Below are 19374 nucleotides of genomic sequence, written 5' to 3' on the forward strand. Positions count from 1 at the left end.
TTAAGTACCCCAGCCTAGACAGAACCCCCCTTAGACAAAAGGTCCCTTATAAATTGATTTGCTACATATTTAATCTTTTATTATTCAATTTAATCCTATTAAACTGATTAAAAGATTAAACCTTAGGTTTCTAATCTTATTAGAACCGTGATCTTAGGTCTATTTCCATCAAGTTTTAAAACTCTTTTAAAAACATAATTCAAGCCTAAGTTTGCATGCATGTCTTTCTTATTGATTTTAGTTCTAATTTCCATTATAACACTTATAAAAGAAACAACCAAAACCATTCCTAATGCTAAGCAAAACTAGGTATTTATAACTATTATAAATTTAACCTATGTGTCATCCTTCATGCAATGTCCATTCATTAATATAGATAACTTTATATATTTCGTAATGAACTAAGCATACATGCTTCCATACACCCTTATACTATAACACTTATAACATAAAGATGATGCATGTATATGCTTAATGCATGCATGAATATAACTCTTATATTATATGATGCATGGGCACGCTCTCAAGTAAATTAATCATGCAAACTACTATATCATAACTCTTACAATATAGAGATGATGCATGACCAATGCATAACCTAAGATGGGATTTCAACTATATGACATATTATATGACATATAATAAAACATACATCTCATGTACATTCACAAAATTAATGGACCGGGATGATTAGCCTAAAAAATCGAAAATAAATTCTATATATTACATAAAACCATCGAGCAAACCTGTTCACAAGCGAACCGGGTCTTGAACCACCTAGGCGAAGTCTTCCCTAATCGTTTAGTAAATTGGGCGAGTAACACGATCGCTTAGCTATGATCGAGTACCATTTACAATGCAATGAAGCATGAGGCCACTCAATCGTTTAGTGCACTAAATTTAAACAACGCAAGTCTAAACGATCGTCTAGACAACTATAATGTTGTGAGGAATGATCGTCTAGTCGATAGAATAACAAACATCAAGTAATAATTACTATGCAATCGTGTAGTCAGTGACTCAACGATGAAGCTTGCTGAGCTACACGATCATTTAGTGTGTACGCGTTCACCTTGCAGCCAAGTATCCTATATTCTACGATTGCTTACCCCTATCGTTTACACGATCTGACCAACACTTGGTCTTCTTCTTCCTCGAAACGATAGCGGGCACAACATAGAAATCTCACGGTTCAAACTAATGGAAGAGACCGTAGGATAATGTTGACACATTTCTTTCACCCGCTTACTATGAACTACCTTCCTCATTCACCTTGTTATTGACCCATGCAAACACTTTTCAAATGGAGCAGTCGCGGTAAAAACGACACGAAGCCGAGCATAGATCTCTCGGTGTGAACTCTTGAGAACATGAGAGTTAATAACTATATATCAAATATATTGTTAACCTCCCACTGAAGTGTTCTAAATATTTGGGTATTTTAATTAGGTGTATCGGCTAATTTTAACAACCTAAGTCTAAGTGGTTTATCCAAGTATAACGCTTATAATTGGATTTAACCCACAATGTCTAGGTGATAAACCATTTTATTACCTTACATCGTTCACGCAAGCTCATAAAATCAGTTAACAACGCAAGCTTCATGTCATCGTTTAGTGTCCGCCGCAGCTAAACGATCGCTTAGTTCCATCGCATAGAACATCATCGCGTCATTCAGCATCGTAGCTACACGACCGTTTAGTTCCATCGCATAGAATCTTCAACGCATCGCTTGGCACTGCATCTAGACGATCACTTAGCGCTAACGCATAGCACTTCATCGCATCGTTTAGCGCCGCATCTAGATGATCGCTTAACACTATCAAATAGCACTTCATCGCATCGCTTAACGCACACCATAGCTACACGATTGTGTAGTGCCATCGTATAACACCTCCAACGCATCGTTTAGTTCCCACGCAAAAGCTAAACGATCGCATAGTGCTATCTTATAACATTTCAATGCATCATTTAGCTCCCGCAGGCACACAATCGCGTAGCGTCTAACATCACAATGACAAGCACCCATTGCTATACGTTCGTCTAGTTTTTTTTCACATCATATAACACCTGGAATTAGACGATCGTTTAGGAACTAAACCCTAACAATGATTTTGAGCAGAAGCTGAAAAACTGGAACAACAGCTCGGCCTCATTCGCTTGTTTCTTCAATTACATCTTAATTTCAACTCTAATGACTCCAAATAAATTATAGACTCTTGCAAACACATACAAGCTCATGAAATAAGAGCCAATTACAAATTTAATTAAGAAATTAAAGAGAATTAAAATGCCAAAACTCAGAAAACTATATGAGTGCATCAGTTTCATATATCTCATGAAAAACACCCACCACACCAAAATTAAACCAAATTGAATTCTTTTATGATGCTCTTATACCAATTGTAAGATTGTAATAACATGCAGCGGAAGTAACAAGGATCAATAAGCATTTAGATTCGCTATTTTGGCATAAACTAAAGCATGCTCATCTAAATAAGAGGGTTTTAGATCATACCTTTGTAGAACTTTTCAAGATCTCGATCAATCAGCAGTAGCATTCTCCAAAGATCATCGTGAACCACCTCAAGATCTTCCCTACCATCCTTTTGGAGCTTTTGACCGAGTTGTGGGACTCAAGAATAGCTTGAAGCAATGTAAACACAAGGAGAAGCTCACAACAGCACTCACTTTTGAAGAACTCTTTTTCAGTCGAAATTTTCTCTCAAATTTCTGTTGAATGCTGACAACGGGCAGAAATACACGTTATCATAGTGCTAAGTTCTTAAACAATGTTGGATTGCGTTGATGAAATACGTTAAATTGTGTCCATTAAGCATAAATTCTATAATATTGCGGTCGCATGCGTCCAACGCATTAGAACAATTGATCTTTGTATTATTTTGGGCAGAATATGCGTTAACGCAATGCAAAGATTGCAATCATAGGAAATCATTGGTCGAGCGCAACTTCACCGCAAGGCTTTGAGTTGATCATGCTCGCAAACATCCGCCCGAGAAGGATCACCGCAACATGATTAATACAATATGGTGGGCACATCCGGGTGAAAGGATAATTAAGAGTGATGGAACAGAAAGTTGATGACAGTCGAATCCAAATTAAGTTGACAGCCAATAACGGTCACAAAGTACATTCAGTTTTATCGATGACAATTATCCGGTGCATAGTCAAAAATTAAAGCTATCCCATCTGTATAACCAGGAGAGAGAAGCCGCCTTTCACCATGGATGCTCTATAAATACCAAGGGCATTCTTCATAGAAGAAGTTAACCAGTTGATTGGTTAACCACTTTTACAATCTTTTGTTCCCCAAGTTCACACCTTTATCCATAGTTTTCTTTCATTTTAAAGCGGACGCGAGGAAGAAAGTGTGCCGGTAGATTGTTCTGGTAAGCTTGGAAGAGCATTGGAAGCTTCAAAGACAGAGAGAGGGCCGACGCCTATGAAAGTGGGATCATCGTTAGGTCAGAATAGAGAATTCAGTGTAAAAAGCCTTGGTCAGCAAGGAATTACTACCAGGCTCTCCACCTTTACTTTCTATTGTCATTTTGTACTCAACTCATTTATAAGAATGAAATTTCTTTCTCCATATCTGTTCACTCTCTATTATTCACGCATGAGTAGCTAAATTAGTTGAATGGGTTGAGAAGCATTTAGCTAGCACAACTAGGGAATCTTCATTCTTTGCGATTATCTTGTTTATGTATACTTTATTCGTCTTTTAGAGATACTCGGGAGGGTAGTCTAAGGACAAGATCTAGACTTGGGAAGGTCAGGTTAGAATCTAAGTTTGGAAGAACCAGATTAGAACGTATAAACAAAAGATAGACACTTAGGAATGAGCACTATTTGTTATCAACGCATCGCATGCATCCTAGAGATAGGATATGATTGTATGGGGTCACCTTGCTTTCATGCATTTTGCATCAACGCATAGGACAAAAGTAGAGACTTAGGGATAAGCTCTATGGACACTTTTTCATTTAACACATGCGTCCTAGACTTAGGAACATCGCATTTACATCGGAAAATGACTTGATGTGCATGGTTGTAACATGATCACATAGTCTGACACATTCCCGAGTAACGCTAGCTAAAGATCTTCTCAACCCGTTCATCGCATACTTATTGCATCTATCAACGCAATTATCTTTTCTCAAATCTGTCGCCTTTATTTATTTCTTTTTCATCAACGCAACAATACACTCAACACTTTATTTATTTATCTGGTTACCGCAAAGGTTTTCATAAAAGTTACCCACGCAATCTATTTTCACAAGTCTCTGTGTTCGACCCTGAACTTACCAGGAAACTCAGGGGAATTTACATTTGGATTCCACTAGGGAAACTTGAGTGCACAACGCAAATCCATCAACGCATATCATCCATATTTCCACTTCACAATAACAAGCATCAAATGCCAATCCCCAAAATCACTCCATCCTTCTTTATTTATTGCAGGTGAACATGCAAAGAAGAAATGTGCATGGCTTGCAGCTCATGCTTGAAGTTAATGAAGAAGAGGAAGTGGGTTTTGTGTGAGCATGAAGAAGATGATAATGGAAAACCATGAAATTCCATTTTGTGCACGTTTTTCCAATTTTTTCAACTTATCTCAAAATCAAAATTTTGATTTTAAAAACCATTTTCATTTTAAAAATAAAAAATTAATTTCATAAATTAATTTCATAAATTAATTTAAAAGATACTAATTAGTTTAATATCAAGTATTAAATTAATTTTTGCGTAAATCCATCTTCATATATTTAAATCATATTTAAATATATATTCTCCTATTCCGTATAATTTTAATTTGAACATTTCAAATTAATTTCTAAAGCTACTCTAAAGCTTAACCATTTACAAGCTAGTAGGGGGACCTCGCGGACCTACAAATCATGGGCTCCAACGATCCGAGATTAATCGGCTAAACTCATTAGACCGATTTAACCCCATTCATTAACTAATGGGATACTCCACTATAGCCCATAGTTGAACTACCCTCGCTATAGATATATTATGTCCACTTTATAACCATAATCAGTAAGTCGATCCTTCACAAGTTGTTTGTGAAGGGTCAATATAATCGTTTTACCCTTGTGAATACATCTTGCTCCTTAAGTTCCCATTGACCCTCTAATGAACAATTCGGATTCATAACACCTTTTTCTATCATGAGAAGGTGGGGCCCTAATTGTTCAAGATATGGAATCAATACTTAAGAGAACAACCTAGGAGTAAATTCCATCTTGCAAATCTATGTCCCCAGTTACTCATCCGATCTTATCTCCAAAATGGGAAGCTTATTGAGCAGTGCTGTTGGACTACTCTCACCGTTTGCAGATCAAAGGATAATCCCAAACAAACAAGAGTTCATAGCTAGCTTAGGATTAAGATCAGGTTATCTTAGGTTATTTGATAAATGAAATAGTCAATTTTAACAATAAACGGTCGTTATAAAGAAAAGTGATTATTTACGTGGTCCAGAATATATGCAAACTCATGGCATAGGATGCCCCCACTCACATGTCTCGACATGAACAATCTTTGGATCACATCGTATGTAACACTTTACAACTCTTGTAACAACTACAAGAGTGGGCCGCATCCAATAGTGTTACCAAGATGAGATACCCAATTTCATCCATATACTTATTAGACCATTTAAGTTATATACTGTTAACTTGATCCTGTTTATATCATTACATAAAGTTAAAGCATTCAAACTATAGCCATGGATATGTTTATTGGATTTTCATAATAATATACAATATCAACAACTTATTATTATTGAAAAATAGAATGTTTAACATGAACTGCAAGTTCTAGGACATTCCTAAAAATCTCCCACTTAGACTAAAACTCCAGTGAGAATAAACATATACAATATAATGTTGAGAAACATAATGAAAAAAATACAATAAACTAGGGCATCTCTAATACCATGGATATTCTCCCACTTGCCCTAGATTACACTACTCAGAGTTCTAGTTTAACTAGGTGGCCCTCAAACACTTTAGCTGAGAGAGCCTTTGTGAATGGATTAGCAAGGTTGTCTTCAGAGGCAATCTTTGTGACGATCACATCTCCTCTGTGTACTATCTCCCAGATGAGATGGTACTTTCTTTCAATGTGTTTTCCAGGTTTGTGACTCCTGGGTTCCTTCAAGTTGGCAACAACACCACTATTGTCACAATACAGTGTGATAGGCAGGTGCATATCTGGAACTACTTCCAAATCAGCCAAGAATTTGCGTAGCCATACTGCTTCTTTAGCAGCTTCACATGCAGCCACGTATTGTGGAGTCAGCGATATAACTTTGCCTAATGCTTCTCCAAACTATAGCTCCTCCGTTAAGAGTGAAAACTAATCATGAGGTAGATTTCCTGGAATCTACGTCAGTCTAAAAATCAGAATCAGTGTATCCTATAAGTCAAATCCTTAGGTCCATACTATTAGATCTACACCAGCACGTAGCGGAAGAAATCAGGATCCATAAGCATTCTAATTCTTTAATTTTGGTTGAAAAGAAACATGCTAAAAACAGAGTTTAATCGGTTTCATGAACATACCTTGGCCGAACCAACGAAATCTCCATTTCCAGCTGCAAAATCCTCTGAATCCTAATATAGACCCCTTATAAAACTTTCTCGGTTTCAAAATAACGTTTATTTTTTTCCTTCAGTTTTATCATTGATTGATAAGTCTGTAACTCATTCAACAGTGTCGTCAAGTTATGAGTGATTTTGTTCATAACAACGTTTGTTCTGAACGGCAGATAACTCTCTGGAAGATATTTCAGTATCATGCTCACTTAACTCGTCTCGTCTATTATTGCCCTGTGCCATCATATCGAGAACGTGTTCTCTTACCTTGGTTTTATCTTTCATGTGTGTAACATAGACATACTTGATGGCTTCATGTCTAACAGAAGATGACAGTCGCAAGGTGGGAAGATTATTTGAACTCATGTCCCTTCAACCTTCTATTCTACCATCTGTGTCTACAGTTGTCACAGATACCGATACGTATAAGTGGCACTTTCGTCTTGGCCATGTGTCACCTGACAAACTTCATAGCCTAATTTCTATCGGTACCTTAAGTAATGCCTCAAAATTTTGTTCATTTGATTTTTTACATTGCAAATTGGCGAAACAGCATGCTTTGTCATTTCCTACTTCAGCATCTCTCTGTGATGAACCATTTGGTCTTGTTGATTCCAACGTTTGGGGCCCTGCTCCCACCCCTACAATAAATGGTTATCAGTATTTTTTTATTCATTGATGAATACTCCCATTTTACTTTGATATATTTTCTTAAGAATCGTTCATTTTTACCCCAAATTTACATTGAATTTGCTAAAATGATTCAAACTCAACTTTCTCAAACCATCAGAATTCTTCGGACTGACAATGCCATGGAGTATAAGGACTCCTATCTGCTTTCCTTCCTAACTCAATAGGGCAATCTTGTCCAATGCTCATATCCTTATACCTCTCAACAAAATGGTCGGGGTAAAAGAAAGCATCGCCATATTCTCGACTCTGTCTGTGCACAACTTCTCTTCGCATCTTGTCCTGAAAATTTTTGGAGAGAAGCAGCACTCACACCTGTTTATATTATCAACCGCCTTCCCTCTACTGTTCTTCACAATGTGTCTTCTTTTGAGCGATTATATGGCACACCACCCTCTTATTCTCTTTTCAAAGTTTTTGGTTGTGCCTGCTTTGTTTTACTTCATCCCCATGAACATTCCAAACTTGAATCTCGGGCTCGTTTGTGTTGCTTTCTTGGTCATGGAATTGAACACCAGGGATTCTGGTGTTGAAACCCCATATCCAATCGATTACGTATTTCTCGTCATGTCACTTTCTAGGAACATCGTATGTTTTCTAGTATTTCTTCCTTCCATGCCTCCTTTCTTAGTACCCAATCATTCTTCACTAGTCCTACCACATATCTATTTCCCGCCTGTGAATCTTCATCTGAGTCTCCCACTCCACTCATTCTAAAGCATGAGTTTTTCGCTCCACCCATACCAGAACTTGCGTCTTCCATCCCACCCGTCCAGAGCTTGGTCAGTCTTCTCCGTCTGCTGCACTCCCGGACCTACCGTTTGTCCCTGATGCTAATCATGATCCTGAACCTATTTGTTGGTCTGCTAGGGTAAGAGAAACTCTACAATTTCTACAGGACTATCATTATTTTTCCACAACTATGTCCTTAGTTGAACCGCAGTTCTATCATGAGGCTTATACTGCCCTCTTTGGCAGCAAGTTATGGATGAGGAACTTCAGGCATTACACAAGACTCACACTTGGGAGTATGTTGATCTACCACCTGGAAAGAAACCTATTGGATGTAAGTGGATCTATAAAATCAAGACCCGCTCTGATGGATCTGTCAAATTCTATGATGCTTGTCTGGTGGCCAAAGAGTATTCAAAGGAATATGGTATTGACTATGAGGAAACATTCGCTCCAGTTGCACGAATGACATATGTCCGGAGTCTATTAGTCATAGTAGCTGCCAGGCAGTGGCCCCTTCTTCAAATGGATGTTAAGAATGTCTTCTTCAATGGCACACTATTTGAGGAAGTGTATATGCAGCCACCACCTGGCGTACCTTTTCCACCAAACAAGGTATGTCTTCTTCACCGTGCATTATATGGGCTCAAGCAAGCTGCTCGTGCCTGGTTTGCAACCTTCAGCTCTACAATTACTCAGCTTGGATTTTCCTCCAGTACGCATGACTTTGCTCTGTTTACCCAAAAAAAATTTCATGGACTTGTTCTTCTTCTGTTATATGTGGATGATATGATCATTACTGGTGATGATCCTCCAACTATTTCGGAACTCCGACGTTATCTAGGAGAACATTTTGAGTTGAAAGATCTAGGACCGCTCAGTTACTTCCTTGGTCTTCAAGTTTCATCATGCTTTGATGGATACTACATATCTCAAGCGAAGTATGCATCAGATCTGTTAGCTCGTTTAGGTATCACTGATTCTGCCACAACACCAACACTGTTGGATTCCAATATCCGTCTGACCTCTTTTGATAGTGTTCCCCTCCAAGATCCAACACTGTATAGACAACTGGTTGGGAGCATTATATATTTAATAGTAACTCATCCAGACATAGCCTTCATATTGTCAGTCAGTTCATGTTCAATCCCTGCACAATCCACTTCACAACTGTCCTTCATATTCTGCGTTATGTTAAAGGTTTGCTAAGACATAGACTTCAATTCTCCTCTAAATCCTTTTTAGTTCTATCTGGATATTCTAACGCTGATTGGGCGGGTGATCCTACGGATAGACAGTTAACCACAGGTTACTGTATTTATTTGGGTGATTCTCTCATCTCTTGGCGGAGTAAGAAACAAACGGTTGTTTCTTGATCCAGCACTAATTCGAAGTATCGTGCACTTGCTTATGCAATCTCAGAGGTCTTATGGTTCCGCTGGCTCTTGGCTGACATGGGGGCTCCTCAAAATTCTGCCACTATTCTTCACTATGACAATCATAGTGCTATTCAGATAGCACATAATGATGTTTTTCATGAACGGACAAAGCACATAAAGACTGACTGTCATTTTGTCCGCCATCATCTTCAAAACTCTACTCTGCTCCTTCAGTCCATACCTACAACTGAGCAACCGGCCGAGTTCACTAGAGCCTTTTCCTCTGGACTCTTTCTTTAGCTACTGTGCAAACTCAAGTTGGTTTCTACCCTCCCAGCTTGAGTTTGAAGGGAGATGTTAAATTGTAAACTATTTTTGTTAAGATTTTCAAGTTGCAAAGTCAAGTTTTGTTAGATAGTTGAGCTTTGTTAGGGGGTTCTTGTTAGCTAAATTTAGTATTGTACCAAGTTATTTATACCTGTACAATTGATCAATTAGAAACATAGAAAATCATCCATTGAGATCTTAATTTTACACTATATTCATCCCCTAATTAGTATGTTGGAAGCAAAAGTCGTTTTGGAAGGTTTGCCTGTGATTGAGCGTGAGTGGGGTGAGTCCAATCTACCTGGAAGGTGGAATTTGATGCGCAGGATGTGATTAATCTCCTATCCAAAAACGAGTCATCGCTAGCTGAAATTCTGGTTCTCATTGAGTATACTATTTTTTTTTGTTAAAAACCTTGTTAATATGTTTCATTTTTATCACATCTCTATAGAGGAGAACAAATTTTCATGCTTTAGAGCTTTAACATTCTCTCGATTGTTCTTTGATCTAAAAAGAGGGTTTTTTTTTTTTTTCGAGAATATCCTCCCTTCATTCTTGATGAGGAGATGAGGAGGTAGTTGGTTTCATTGTTTTGTATCATTGTTTGCCTGAACAAACTATAAACACTTCCCTAAAAAAATAGTTTCTGATAAATTACTTTGATATATTGGATTTTATTATCTTAAGTAAGCATTTGAATACTTTTCTAGCTAGGTACTTAATTAAGCGAAAAATATTTGGTTAAACGTGTAATTTTTTGGCGATGTATAGGTATTTTGAAGTTAGTCTCTATGTTTTAACACAATTTCAAATTGGTTCCTTATATTTTAATATTTTTCAATTATACATTTCATGTTAGTGAATGTGGATTAATACATCTTTAAAAAAAATGATAACTTCATACAATACAAAATTATGCCATCTAAAAAAATTCATGCCTCTGCCACCTTTTTAGAAATTTGAAAAAAAAAAAAAAAAAAAGTGCACATTTATTCAAGAAGGCCACAATTTAATAATGTTAAAAAATATTTTTTTAAAAAAAAACTAATTTATATTTATTAGATAAACATCGAAATCAATTGTAACGTGTCTTTCCGTCTTTTCATTGTAAAATTCTCAATAACGTTTGAAATAACAAAGAACAAAATTGAAAAAATATCCGAACATTGGAGACTAGAATATATCTTAATTTTATGTATATTATTTCCTGTCAGTTTTAAGAAGTGTTTTATATTATTTTTAAATACAACATTACAATTTGAAAAAATTATCACTATGATTTTAGAAAAACTTTCAAATTTACTGACATCAAAATCAATTTGAACATGCACCACCACAGGTATAATTATTTATTTTTATCATTGAAGAATAATAAAAATTAATACACATATAAATCACCATAACATATAGTATAGTAATTCAAGAGATGGTTATCAAACACATGAACAAAGAAGGGTTCTATTAAGAATAAACAAAAGAATATTTCACAAATCAATCCAATTACATTTATAGAAAATGAAGTAAAATTTCCTTTCCCTTTTGTTTTAGATTTAAAGGTTTTTTTTAAAAAAAATATTAAAAATTTGAGTAATAGAAAAAGAAAAAAGAAAAATCCAAAACAAATATAGAGAAAGAATGATATTGGCTGGTTGTCTCTCTATATTGTGTCTCCTCTTATCCTGTTAGGGTCAAACTTGTCTTTAGAAAAGTCAAAACGATTCGGTTCGGTTTTAGTTCAGTCCGGTTTGGTGGAGCCGACCCGAAAAACGTTCGTCTTCTCGCATTTTTAAATGAAGCTCACTTGGTCCGCCGACGGGCTCCGGACAACACGGCCGCTAGGGGATTTCTTCGGAGCCTTTGGCGATCCGCCGCAAACGATGGAGCATTCACAGCCGCAAATGTTGCTGAAACAGGAAAATAAGCCACCGCCGTCACTGTGACGGCGGTTGTGTTGTCGGGTTTCGCTCGTTGGAAGGCTAGATAACTCGCCGCGATCATAAACCGGAGGAAGCTCCGTCCGCCACCGTTCCAGCTTTGATTGTAGACCCTCGACGCTGTCGTTCAGGCTCAACCCACCAACAATCGAGCTCTCATTACCGTCATCGATTTTCTGTGTGGCCATTTGTGCCGCTACCTCCGACGGCGACGGACCGAGCTCCGATTCGGTTAAAAATGCGCCACCCAAAAACGATTTCCTCGGTGTTGTATAATTGAATTCGTTGTATTTCGTGTAAGATGATTTTCCTAACGGCGTAGATCTTCTCGGTGTCGCAAATTTATCGTGCATCGGAGTTGCTCTAGCAGTGCCGCCGCCGCTGGCGGCTAGCCTCTGTGGGGTTCTGAGTGGCGTAGCGTAGGGCATTTTATCGAACCTCGAATTGGGTGTTTCTTGACCCTGTTTACCTCTCGGCGAATCCGAAACGGGTTTATCATTGGAAGGCTTTTTCCATGGCGGAGAATCTAGGGATTTTTCGCTAGAATTGGGTTTTTGTGCTGCTTTTTCCTTCTTGTTCGTCGGTGGTTCAATTGGGTGAACTTCAGAGCCGCTTAAAATGCTGTATTGATCAATTTTATCCTTCTTCCCAGCAATTACAAGGTTCGATTTCCCATTCTTCCCATTTGTAACATTATAAGCTTCTTCAATCCCTGACCCACTAATCATCGAACTCGCCTTTCGAGATTTTCCTTTTTTTTTAATCACAACGGACCCACTAATCATCGAACTGGCTTTGGATCTTCCCTTTTTCTTCTGTTTCGAAACCTCCGACCCATTCACCATAGAACTCGCTTTCGATTTTGTTCCTCTTCCCATCATTTCCGACCCTCGAAGCTCTGATCCCATCATCGAACTCGTATCGCTCTTAGACCGTCGCATCTCCGGGCGAGTAACCACCGTGGGAGTTCCATGGCTATGATTGTTGTTATTACTATGATGATTAGCAAATGGATCCTCCTCCCCCATGAGATTCCGGTACCCAATCGCTGAGGTACTCAATTGAGAGTACAACGGCATACTCCTCATCGAGCTATGAAGCAGAGCAACCCCAATATTCAAAATCCCCTGCGGCCTACCCGACGGCCGCCGTACCTGTAAAGCCACAAATCGCATTCCAACTTGTGGTTGTTGACTAAATTGATGAAGCCGCGGCGGAGTAGGGATGAGATTCCCAACAAGAATCCTCACCGTCCCAACATGAATGTCTTTAAACCAATGCAGAGCATAGATCTCAATCATCACCGCCGACGTGTCGGAATGTAAGAACTCATCATCAACACGAAACACAAACTTGTCGTTCCAAGTTGGGTTATTATGACCATGAGTATCAACACGGGTAGAGAGTTTCCGGTCAGGATGAACCCAAGCAACGGCGTAAGTCCTCATAGAACGAGACACCGGAGCTAAATCCTGAGCAGAGATAACATTAAGCTCTAGAAGCTGAAAAGGGTTCAAAATAGACATGGTTTTTGAAAAGGGTTAGAGGGGAAGAAAGTTTAGAACAAGAAGGGAGAATGGTGGGACCGGCTGAAGAGCGCCGGCAAGGGAAAGGAGGGAGGAGGGGAAGGCATTTAAGGGAGAATGAAAAACAGAGGAGAAAGAAGAAGAAGAAGAGGGGGCATTTGATTTTGTGATTTGCTGTGTGTCTTGTTGGACAAATTTTTAAGGAAAGAAAGAAAAAAAGGAAGGAGAGGCGAAAGGAATGGAGGATTTGGTTTGTTTGATCGGTTAAGAGAAGAAGTTTTTATTTTTGAGTAGAAATTTTCTCAATGGTGGTTTTTCATCCAAACAGAGGAGTGGTGGGAGACAGAGAATTAACTAAATTTGATTATGGGGTTGTTGCTTAAGCACGACGTGGCGTCTTTTGATTAGATGTGGGGTTGTATTTCTCAAATTTTCTAATATATTGGGACAGAGTGTCACTGAAGGGCTTCTATCTCCTCTTTGCTTCTAGAATTATGGTTGGTTTTTTTTAAAAAAAAAAATATATATATATATATATATATTATATTTTTAGTTTGACGGGGACTTGATGGAAATTTTAACCTTCTACTTCTGGTGGATAATATATGGGTTGTTCATGGGTTGGATTAAAATTTAATTATTCGACTTCAATTCAAATAACTTTTATTAAAAAATGAACTCAACCCAACTCAACTATTAAATATTTGGGTATGGTTGGTTAGGGTTAATCTGGTTATTTATTTAAAATTTTATTCTAAAAAAATGCAAAACATAAATATGTAAAATTCTAATTTAATTATTTTTCATATATTGAATTAAGATTAACAACTCAATTTAAATTAGTATAGTGAAAATTTTAAGTACAAAAAATACTTTAAAGAGTTATTAAAGAATAAATTATTCAAAAAAATATTGAAATTGAATAAAATTAAAATCAATATACATATATATATATATAATAACTGTGTTACAAATAATAAAAAAAATATTTTAAAGTTAATAATAAATTCGAGTTGATTCTGATTGGTTTTGGTTATATTAGGTGAACTCATGAACCAACTCAACACATAAAATTTTCATTTATTTAAACCCAACCCAACCTAAACCGCACGGGTTGGGTTGGGTTGATCGGTTTTTTCGGATCATCAAATTTTTTTAACATCCCCTAATTTTCATATTGATTTGAGACACTTTTTAGAATAAACTATTGTTTGAATTATAAATTTCTTTAATCTAAACATGGAGTATATAAGTTGGATTGGATTGGTTTTTTTTTTGTTGGACATGACTAACATAGCAAAAAAAAAAATATACAAATTAATTGTTGGTGATTTATTCTAAGAATTAATTTCAATTAATTCTAAAATCTTTTTTAAAATTAATTTCAAATTTTTTATTTTTTTTTTAAGAAACTGGTCTTACATTTTATTTAAATAGCTCTTAGCTTTGAAAAGAAAGATAAACAATTTTTGTCTTTTCTAGTACCAAGGTCGCGCCGTAATTGTTTTTAAGGCAGTGGTTCTTCCACGGCACAGCAACCTATATATTTCCACATACATGTTTAAGTTTCATAAAATAACCTTGGATCTTAGTTTATTTGGTTGATTTAATGCAATCTAAACATTAATAAAATATATCTTATATTATTAGATATATAATTTGTTTTTACAAACTACAAGATACACTCGATTTAGGACATTAACTCCAACAAACATGTTATATTTGACAAAGTCTACGCATGATTTATTTCACAAATTGTTATGTTTGGTCTTTAATTTCCATGAAATATTATTATTACTTTTAAATTAAATTTTTATAACATTATTTTGACTATCACTCAACTTGCTTGTAGTATGAATATATGTAAATTCCGTCAATTTTTTGTGGAAGCTTGTAGGAATTAATAGTAGTTTGAGATATTGTCTAGCTATGAAATGTGTAATATTTTACAAATGTATTTTTTTTCAAGATCTCAGAAGGTATATAAGTGAGGATAATTATCTACATTAGTATAAGGCCTTTTAAGGTGGAACCAAAATTAAAGTCATGAGGGCTTATGCCCAATGTAGATAATATCATGAAGGAATCGTGAAGTCCACAGTGGAAATGGGATCGTTCTCAATTTTAATTATTTCACATAATCAAAATTCACAGAACAAGAATTATGCATCAACATAGTATTTACAACATGGTTATTAAAAAAGAGGGAAGAGGTTAGAAATTGACATACTCTTGAAGAACCCAAAGCCTTCACGTAATTCCTCCTTTCTGGTCACAAACAACCACGATCAAGAACTCTTTGAAAATCACGAACAATAAACCAAAGGGACACCACCAAAAGTGAACCTTCTGTATTCTCAGTAGATAAGAATCATAGGAGTTGTGGGCTCTATGATCTTTTGGGTAGATGGAGAGAGAAATTTTTTCTTAGGAGTGTGTATTCTAGGAAAACAACAAAGTATCACCTCTGTAAATCTTCTGTGAATAAGATAAAGTTCTCGTGGAAATGAAACTGCCTCACTCACGTCTTCCACCAAAGAGAAAAGAGGGGAAGGGGTTACAACCCCCTCCTAAAATTAATTTTCAAAAAATTAATTCATTTTTAATAGATTTAATATATATATATATATATATATATGATAACCACCTTATCATATAATATATATCTGTCTCTTATACACATCTAGATGTGTATAAGAGACAGAAACTATATGTTATATCAAATAACACAAAACCTATAGTTTTTATATTGTATCAAATACAATATAGCCTATAGTTTTTATTTCTCTCAATAATACATGGTATTTAATTTAATCACATTTATACTAAATGTAATTATATAAATCTCATCGATATAATTAATATTTGAGTCATATTCAAATACTTAATTCCTCTCAAAGTAAACTTTACATTATAATGTATCAAATACATTACATTAATTATATCACATATAATTAATTTAAATTAATTATATCATATATAGTTAATTTTCTTAATTAATTTGAACAATTCATAATAATCCAAAATTAATTCTCAATAAACATTGTTGAGCTACAGAAGAAATCTTATGGACCTGTAGATTGAAGCTTCAATGGTACTTGAATAATTAATTAAACTCTTTTAATTAAATTATTTAACTTTCATTAACTGTCATTCACTCCACGATAGCTGCACTCTTTGCACTACAGATATATTTCTATATCTATTGGATATAACCTTTCAACAGTGCGATGACCCTTCACAAATTGCTCGTAAGTACAGTTTGGCCAAAAATACTGTTTTGCCCTTGTAGTTACATCTAACTTCTTAAGTACCACTGATCCTTCTAATAAATAATAAGTCATAGTCTAGCTATGACCAAACCCTCTTGAGCTAAGAGAGGGTATGGCGCCACATTGTTCAAACCTCGAAATCAGCTATTAAGGGAGCAATTTATCTACCCGACATTAGGGAATGAGTGAATTTCATCTTGTGTAACTGTGTTCTCAGCTCCCCAATCAGAAAAATCTCCAAAATGATAGGCTTATTGAGTCGGCGATCTGACCACTCTCATCTAACAAATCAAAGGACTGCCTTCATAAGCAAGAGTTCACAACTCACTCAGGATTCAGGTCATGTCACCTATGGTCATCCTAGTAAAATGTAAGTCTCTACTATTAACTGCGTTTTATAAAGAGATTATTTATTTCATGGTTCAGTCTTATAAAAACCCTTTTGTACATAACCCCGCTCACATGTCTCTACATGAATGATTAGGATCAGATCATTTGTAGCACTTTACAACAATTATAAATATCTACAAAACGGGTCGAATTCGTAGAATCACCAGGATAAGATATCCATTCTTATCCATCTACTATAGACCATTTAGGTAATCACTTAATAATGATCCACCTGTATGTCTCTACATACATTTTTATGAAGGAACTGTGAAGTTCCATAATAGAAGCGGGGATCGGCCCAATTTTTATTTTTGTAGAATACAAATTTTATAGAACATACAATTATGCATTAATGAAGATTTTACAACATGTATCTTTGAAAAAGAGAGAGAAAGGGTTGGAAAAAATATGTACCCTTAAAGAAACCAATTTCTTCACGAAATTCCTCCTCAAACAGCCACAATCCAAAATGGCCACCACCACAAGTCAGACCTTCATATTCTCTTTTGGGATGAGAATTTCTCAAGAGTGTGTGAGCTCTGAGATTTTGGAAGAGGAAGAGAGTTTGAGAGAGAAAAAATGTTTTGTTGTAGGGAGTCTTCTGTATGTTTTTCTGAAGAGAAAAAACTCAGGTCTCTTGTGAAGAAGATGAAGATCACCCAAAAAATAAAACCACCTCCACTCCCACGTCTGATAAGAGAAAATTAAGGGAAGGAGAGGGAGTTGTAACTCCCTCCCTTTAATTTTGAAATTTAAAATTAAATTAATAAATTTTATTTTATTAATAAATATATAATAACTAACTTATTTTATATATATAAATATATATTGTTGGGGTTGATGCCCTAAAGTCTCGTGTCCTGTAGTTTGTAAAAAGTTTGTATGATCACTTGTGTTGTTAATATATGATATTTACTTCAAATCTTGTATTTTGCTCGGTTACTTATTTTATTTGTTTTACCACAAACCAATAAACTAAAATCCCTGGTTATCTGTATGTGACTCAAGCATGTATGTGGTGACATATAAGTGGATCATGTCTTGAGTGATAATTAAAATGGTCTGTAGTATATGGATATAGGAGGGAAACCTTATTCTAATAACGCTATGGATGTGACTTGCTTTGTGGAATGGTCACAAGTGTTGTGACTTGTCATAGATGATTTGATCCTGATCATTCGTGTTGGAGACATGCGAGCGGGCGCATCCTATACAAAAAGTTTGTATAAGACCTGAGCACGAAGTGTTAACATCTCATTATATAACACCGTTCATGATAGAGACTTCACTTCACTAGGATGACTATAGGTAACATGACCTCAATCCTGAGTAAGTTGGGAACTTCTGTCATTGAGGACAGTCCTTTGATTTGTATGGGTGCGAGTGGCCAGGTTATCGACTCAAACCTACCATTTTGGGGATTCGTCTAATTTAGGAGCTGGGAACTCAGGTATACAAGATGAAATTCACTCATTTCCCAAAGTAGGGGCAAATAGATAGATAACTCCCTTAAGGGCTGATTCTAGGGCTTGAACAATGTGGTGCCACACACATTCTCTTGGCCTGAGAGGTGTTCACACATAGACTATGTTGTATTGTTCATTAGAGAAATCAGTGGTACTTAAGGAGTGAGATGTAACTACAGGAGCAAAACGGCAATTGGCCCAGCTGTACTTACGAACATCTGTGAAGGGTCATCGTACTCATGATTGGTTATATCCGATGGACACAAAAATATATCTGTGGTAAGAAGAGTTCAGTTGTTGGTCTTTAGTGGAATACTTAGCAGAACGGATGGTAGATCTCGTAGCTAAAGAGTTTAGTCAACTATTCACGTACTGTTAGAGCTTCGAGCCACAGGTCCATAAGGTCCCCTTGGTAGCTTGGATAAAGTTGAGAATCATTTTTTGGGCCGGTTGAAATGTTCAAATTGACAAGAGAAAGTTCGATTATATATGATATAATTGAACTGGTTAATTATATATGATATAATTGACTAAATGTAAAAGATACATTATTTTGGAGAAAATTAGATATAAATATGATTTATATCAAATAGAGGAGAAATTACTATAGTAGATATGCGATATCAAACTATAGGTTAGAAATATAATATGATTATATTCATTATTTATTTAAATAGGCGGTAATGAGATAATTGACCGAGAATTTCTCCTAAATCATGCAAAAGTGGGAAGATTGATTTCCTTTATTGTAACTGAAGAATAAAATGAAAATTGGTTTCATTTTTTCAAAGAGTTCGAAAACATTGCTCAAGGTGTGGAAACTTCACGATCGGTTAATTAAGAGCCTATACGATAGTGTCCATCGCCTAAACGATCGCACACTCGCACACTAAACGATCACACGCGATTTCTAAACAATCGTTCACCTTCTCTAAACGTTAGCTTAGTGCCCGAGCTTTCCTAAACAATCGCTTACTAATTATTAGACGATCTCTTAGTAAAACCTACACGATCATGTACCTTTCTCTAAGC

The 19374-nt window shown here is 36.0% G+C and overlaps 1 protein-coding gene across 1 annotated transcript; it reads right to left on the reverse strand.

Moving 5' to 3' along the window:
• Positions 1-11180: 11180 nt before the first annotated feature.
• Positions 11181-13661, reverse strand: LOC120092818. The gene has a single exon (XM_039051021.1). It carries the CDS (start codon positions 13212-13214, stop codon positions 11541-11543), a length of 1674 nt encoding a protein of 557 aa, XP_038906949.1. The 5' UTR covers positions 13215-13661; the 3' UTR covers positions 11181-11540.
• Positions 13662-19374: the final 5713 nt, after the last annotated feature.

The sequence above is a fragment of the Benincasa hispida genome, chromosome 12 (genome assembly GCF_009727055.1).
Source record: "Benincasa hispida cultivar B227 chromosome 12, ASM972705v1, whole genome shotgun sequence".
NCBI lineage: Eukaryota > Viridiplantae > Streptophyta > Magnoliopsida > Cucurbitales > Cucurbitaceae > Benincasa > Benincasa hispida.

Excerpts from the sequence above, each read along its gene's own strand:
- LOC120092818 (XM_039051021.1), bottom strand. The coding sequence starts at position 13,214 with ATGTCTATTTTGAACCCTTTTCAGCTTCTAGAGCTTAATGTTATCTCT.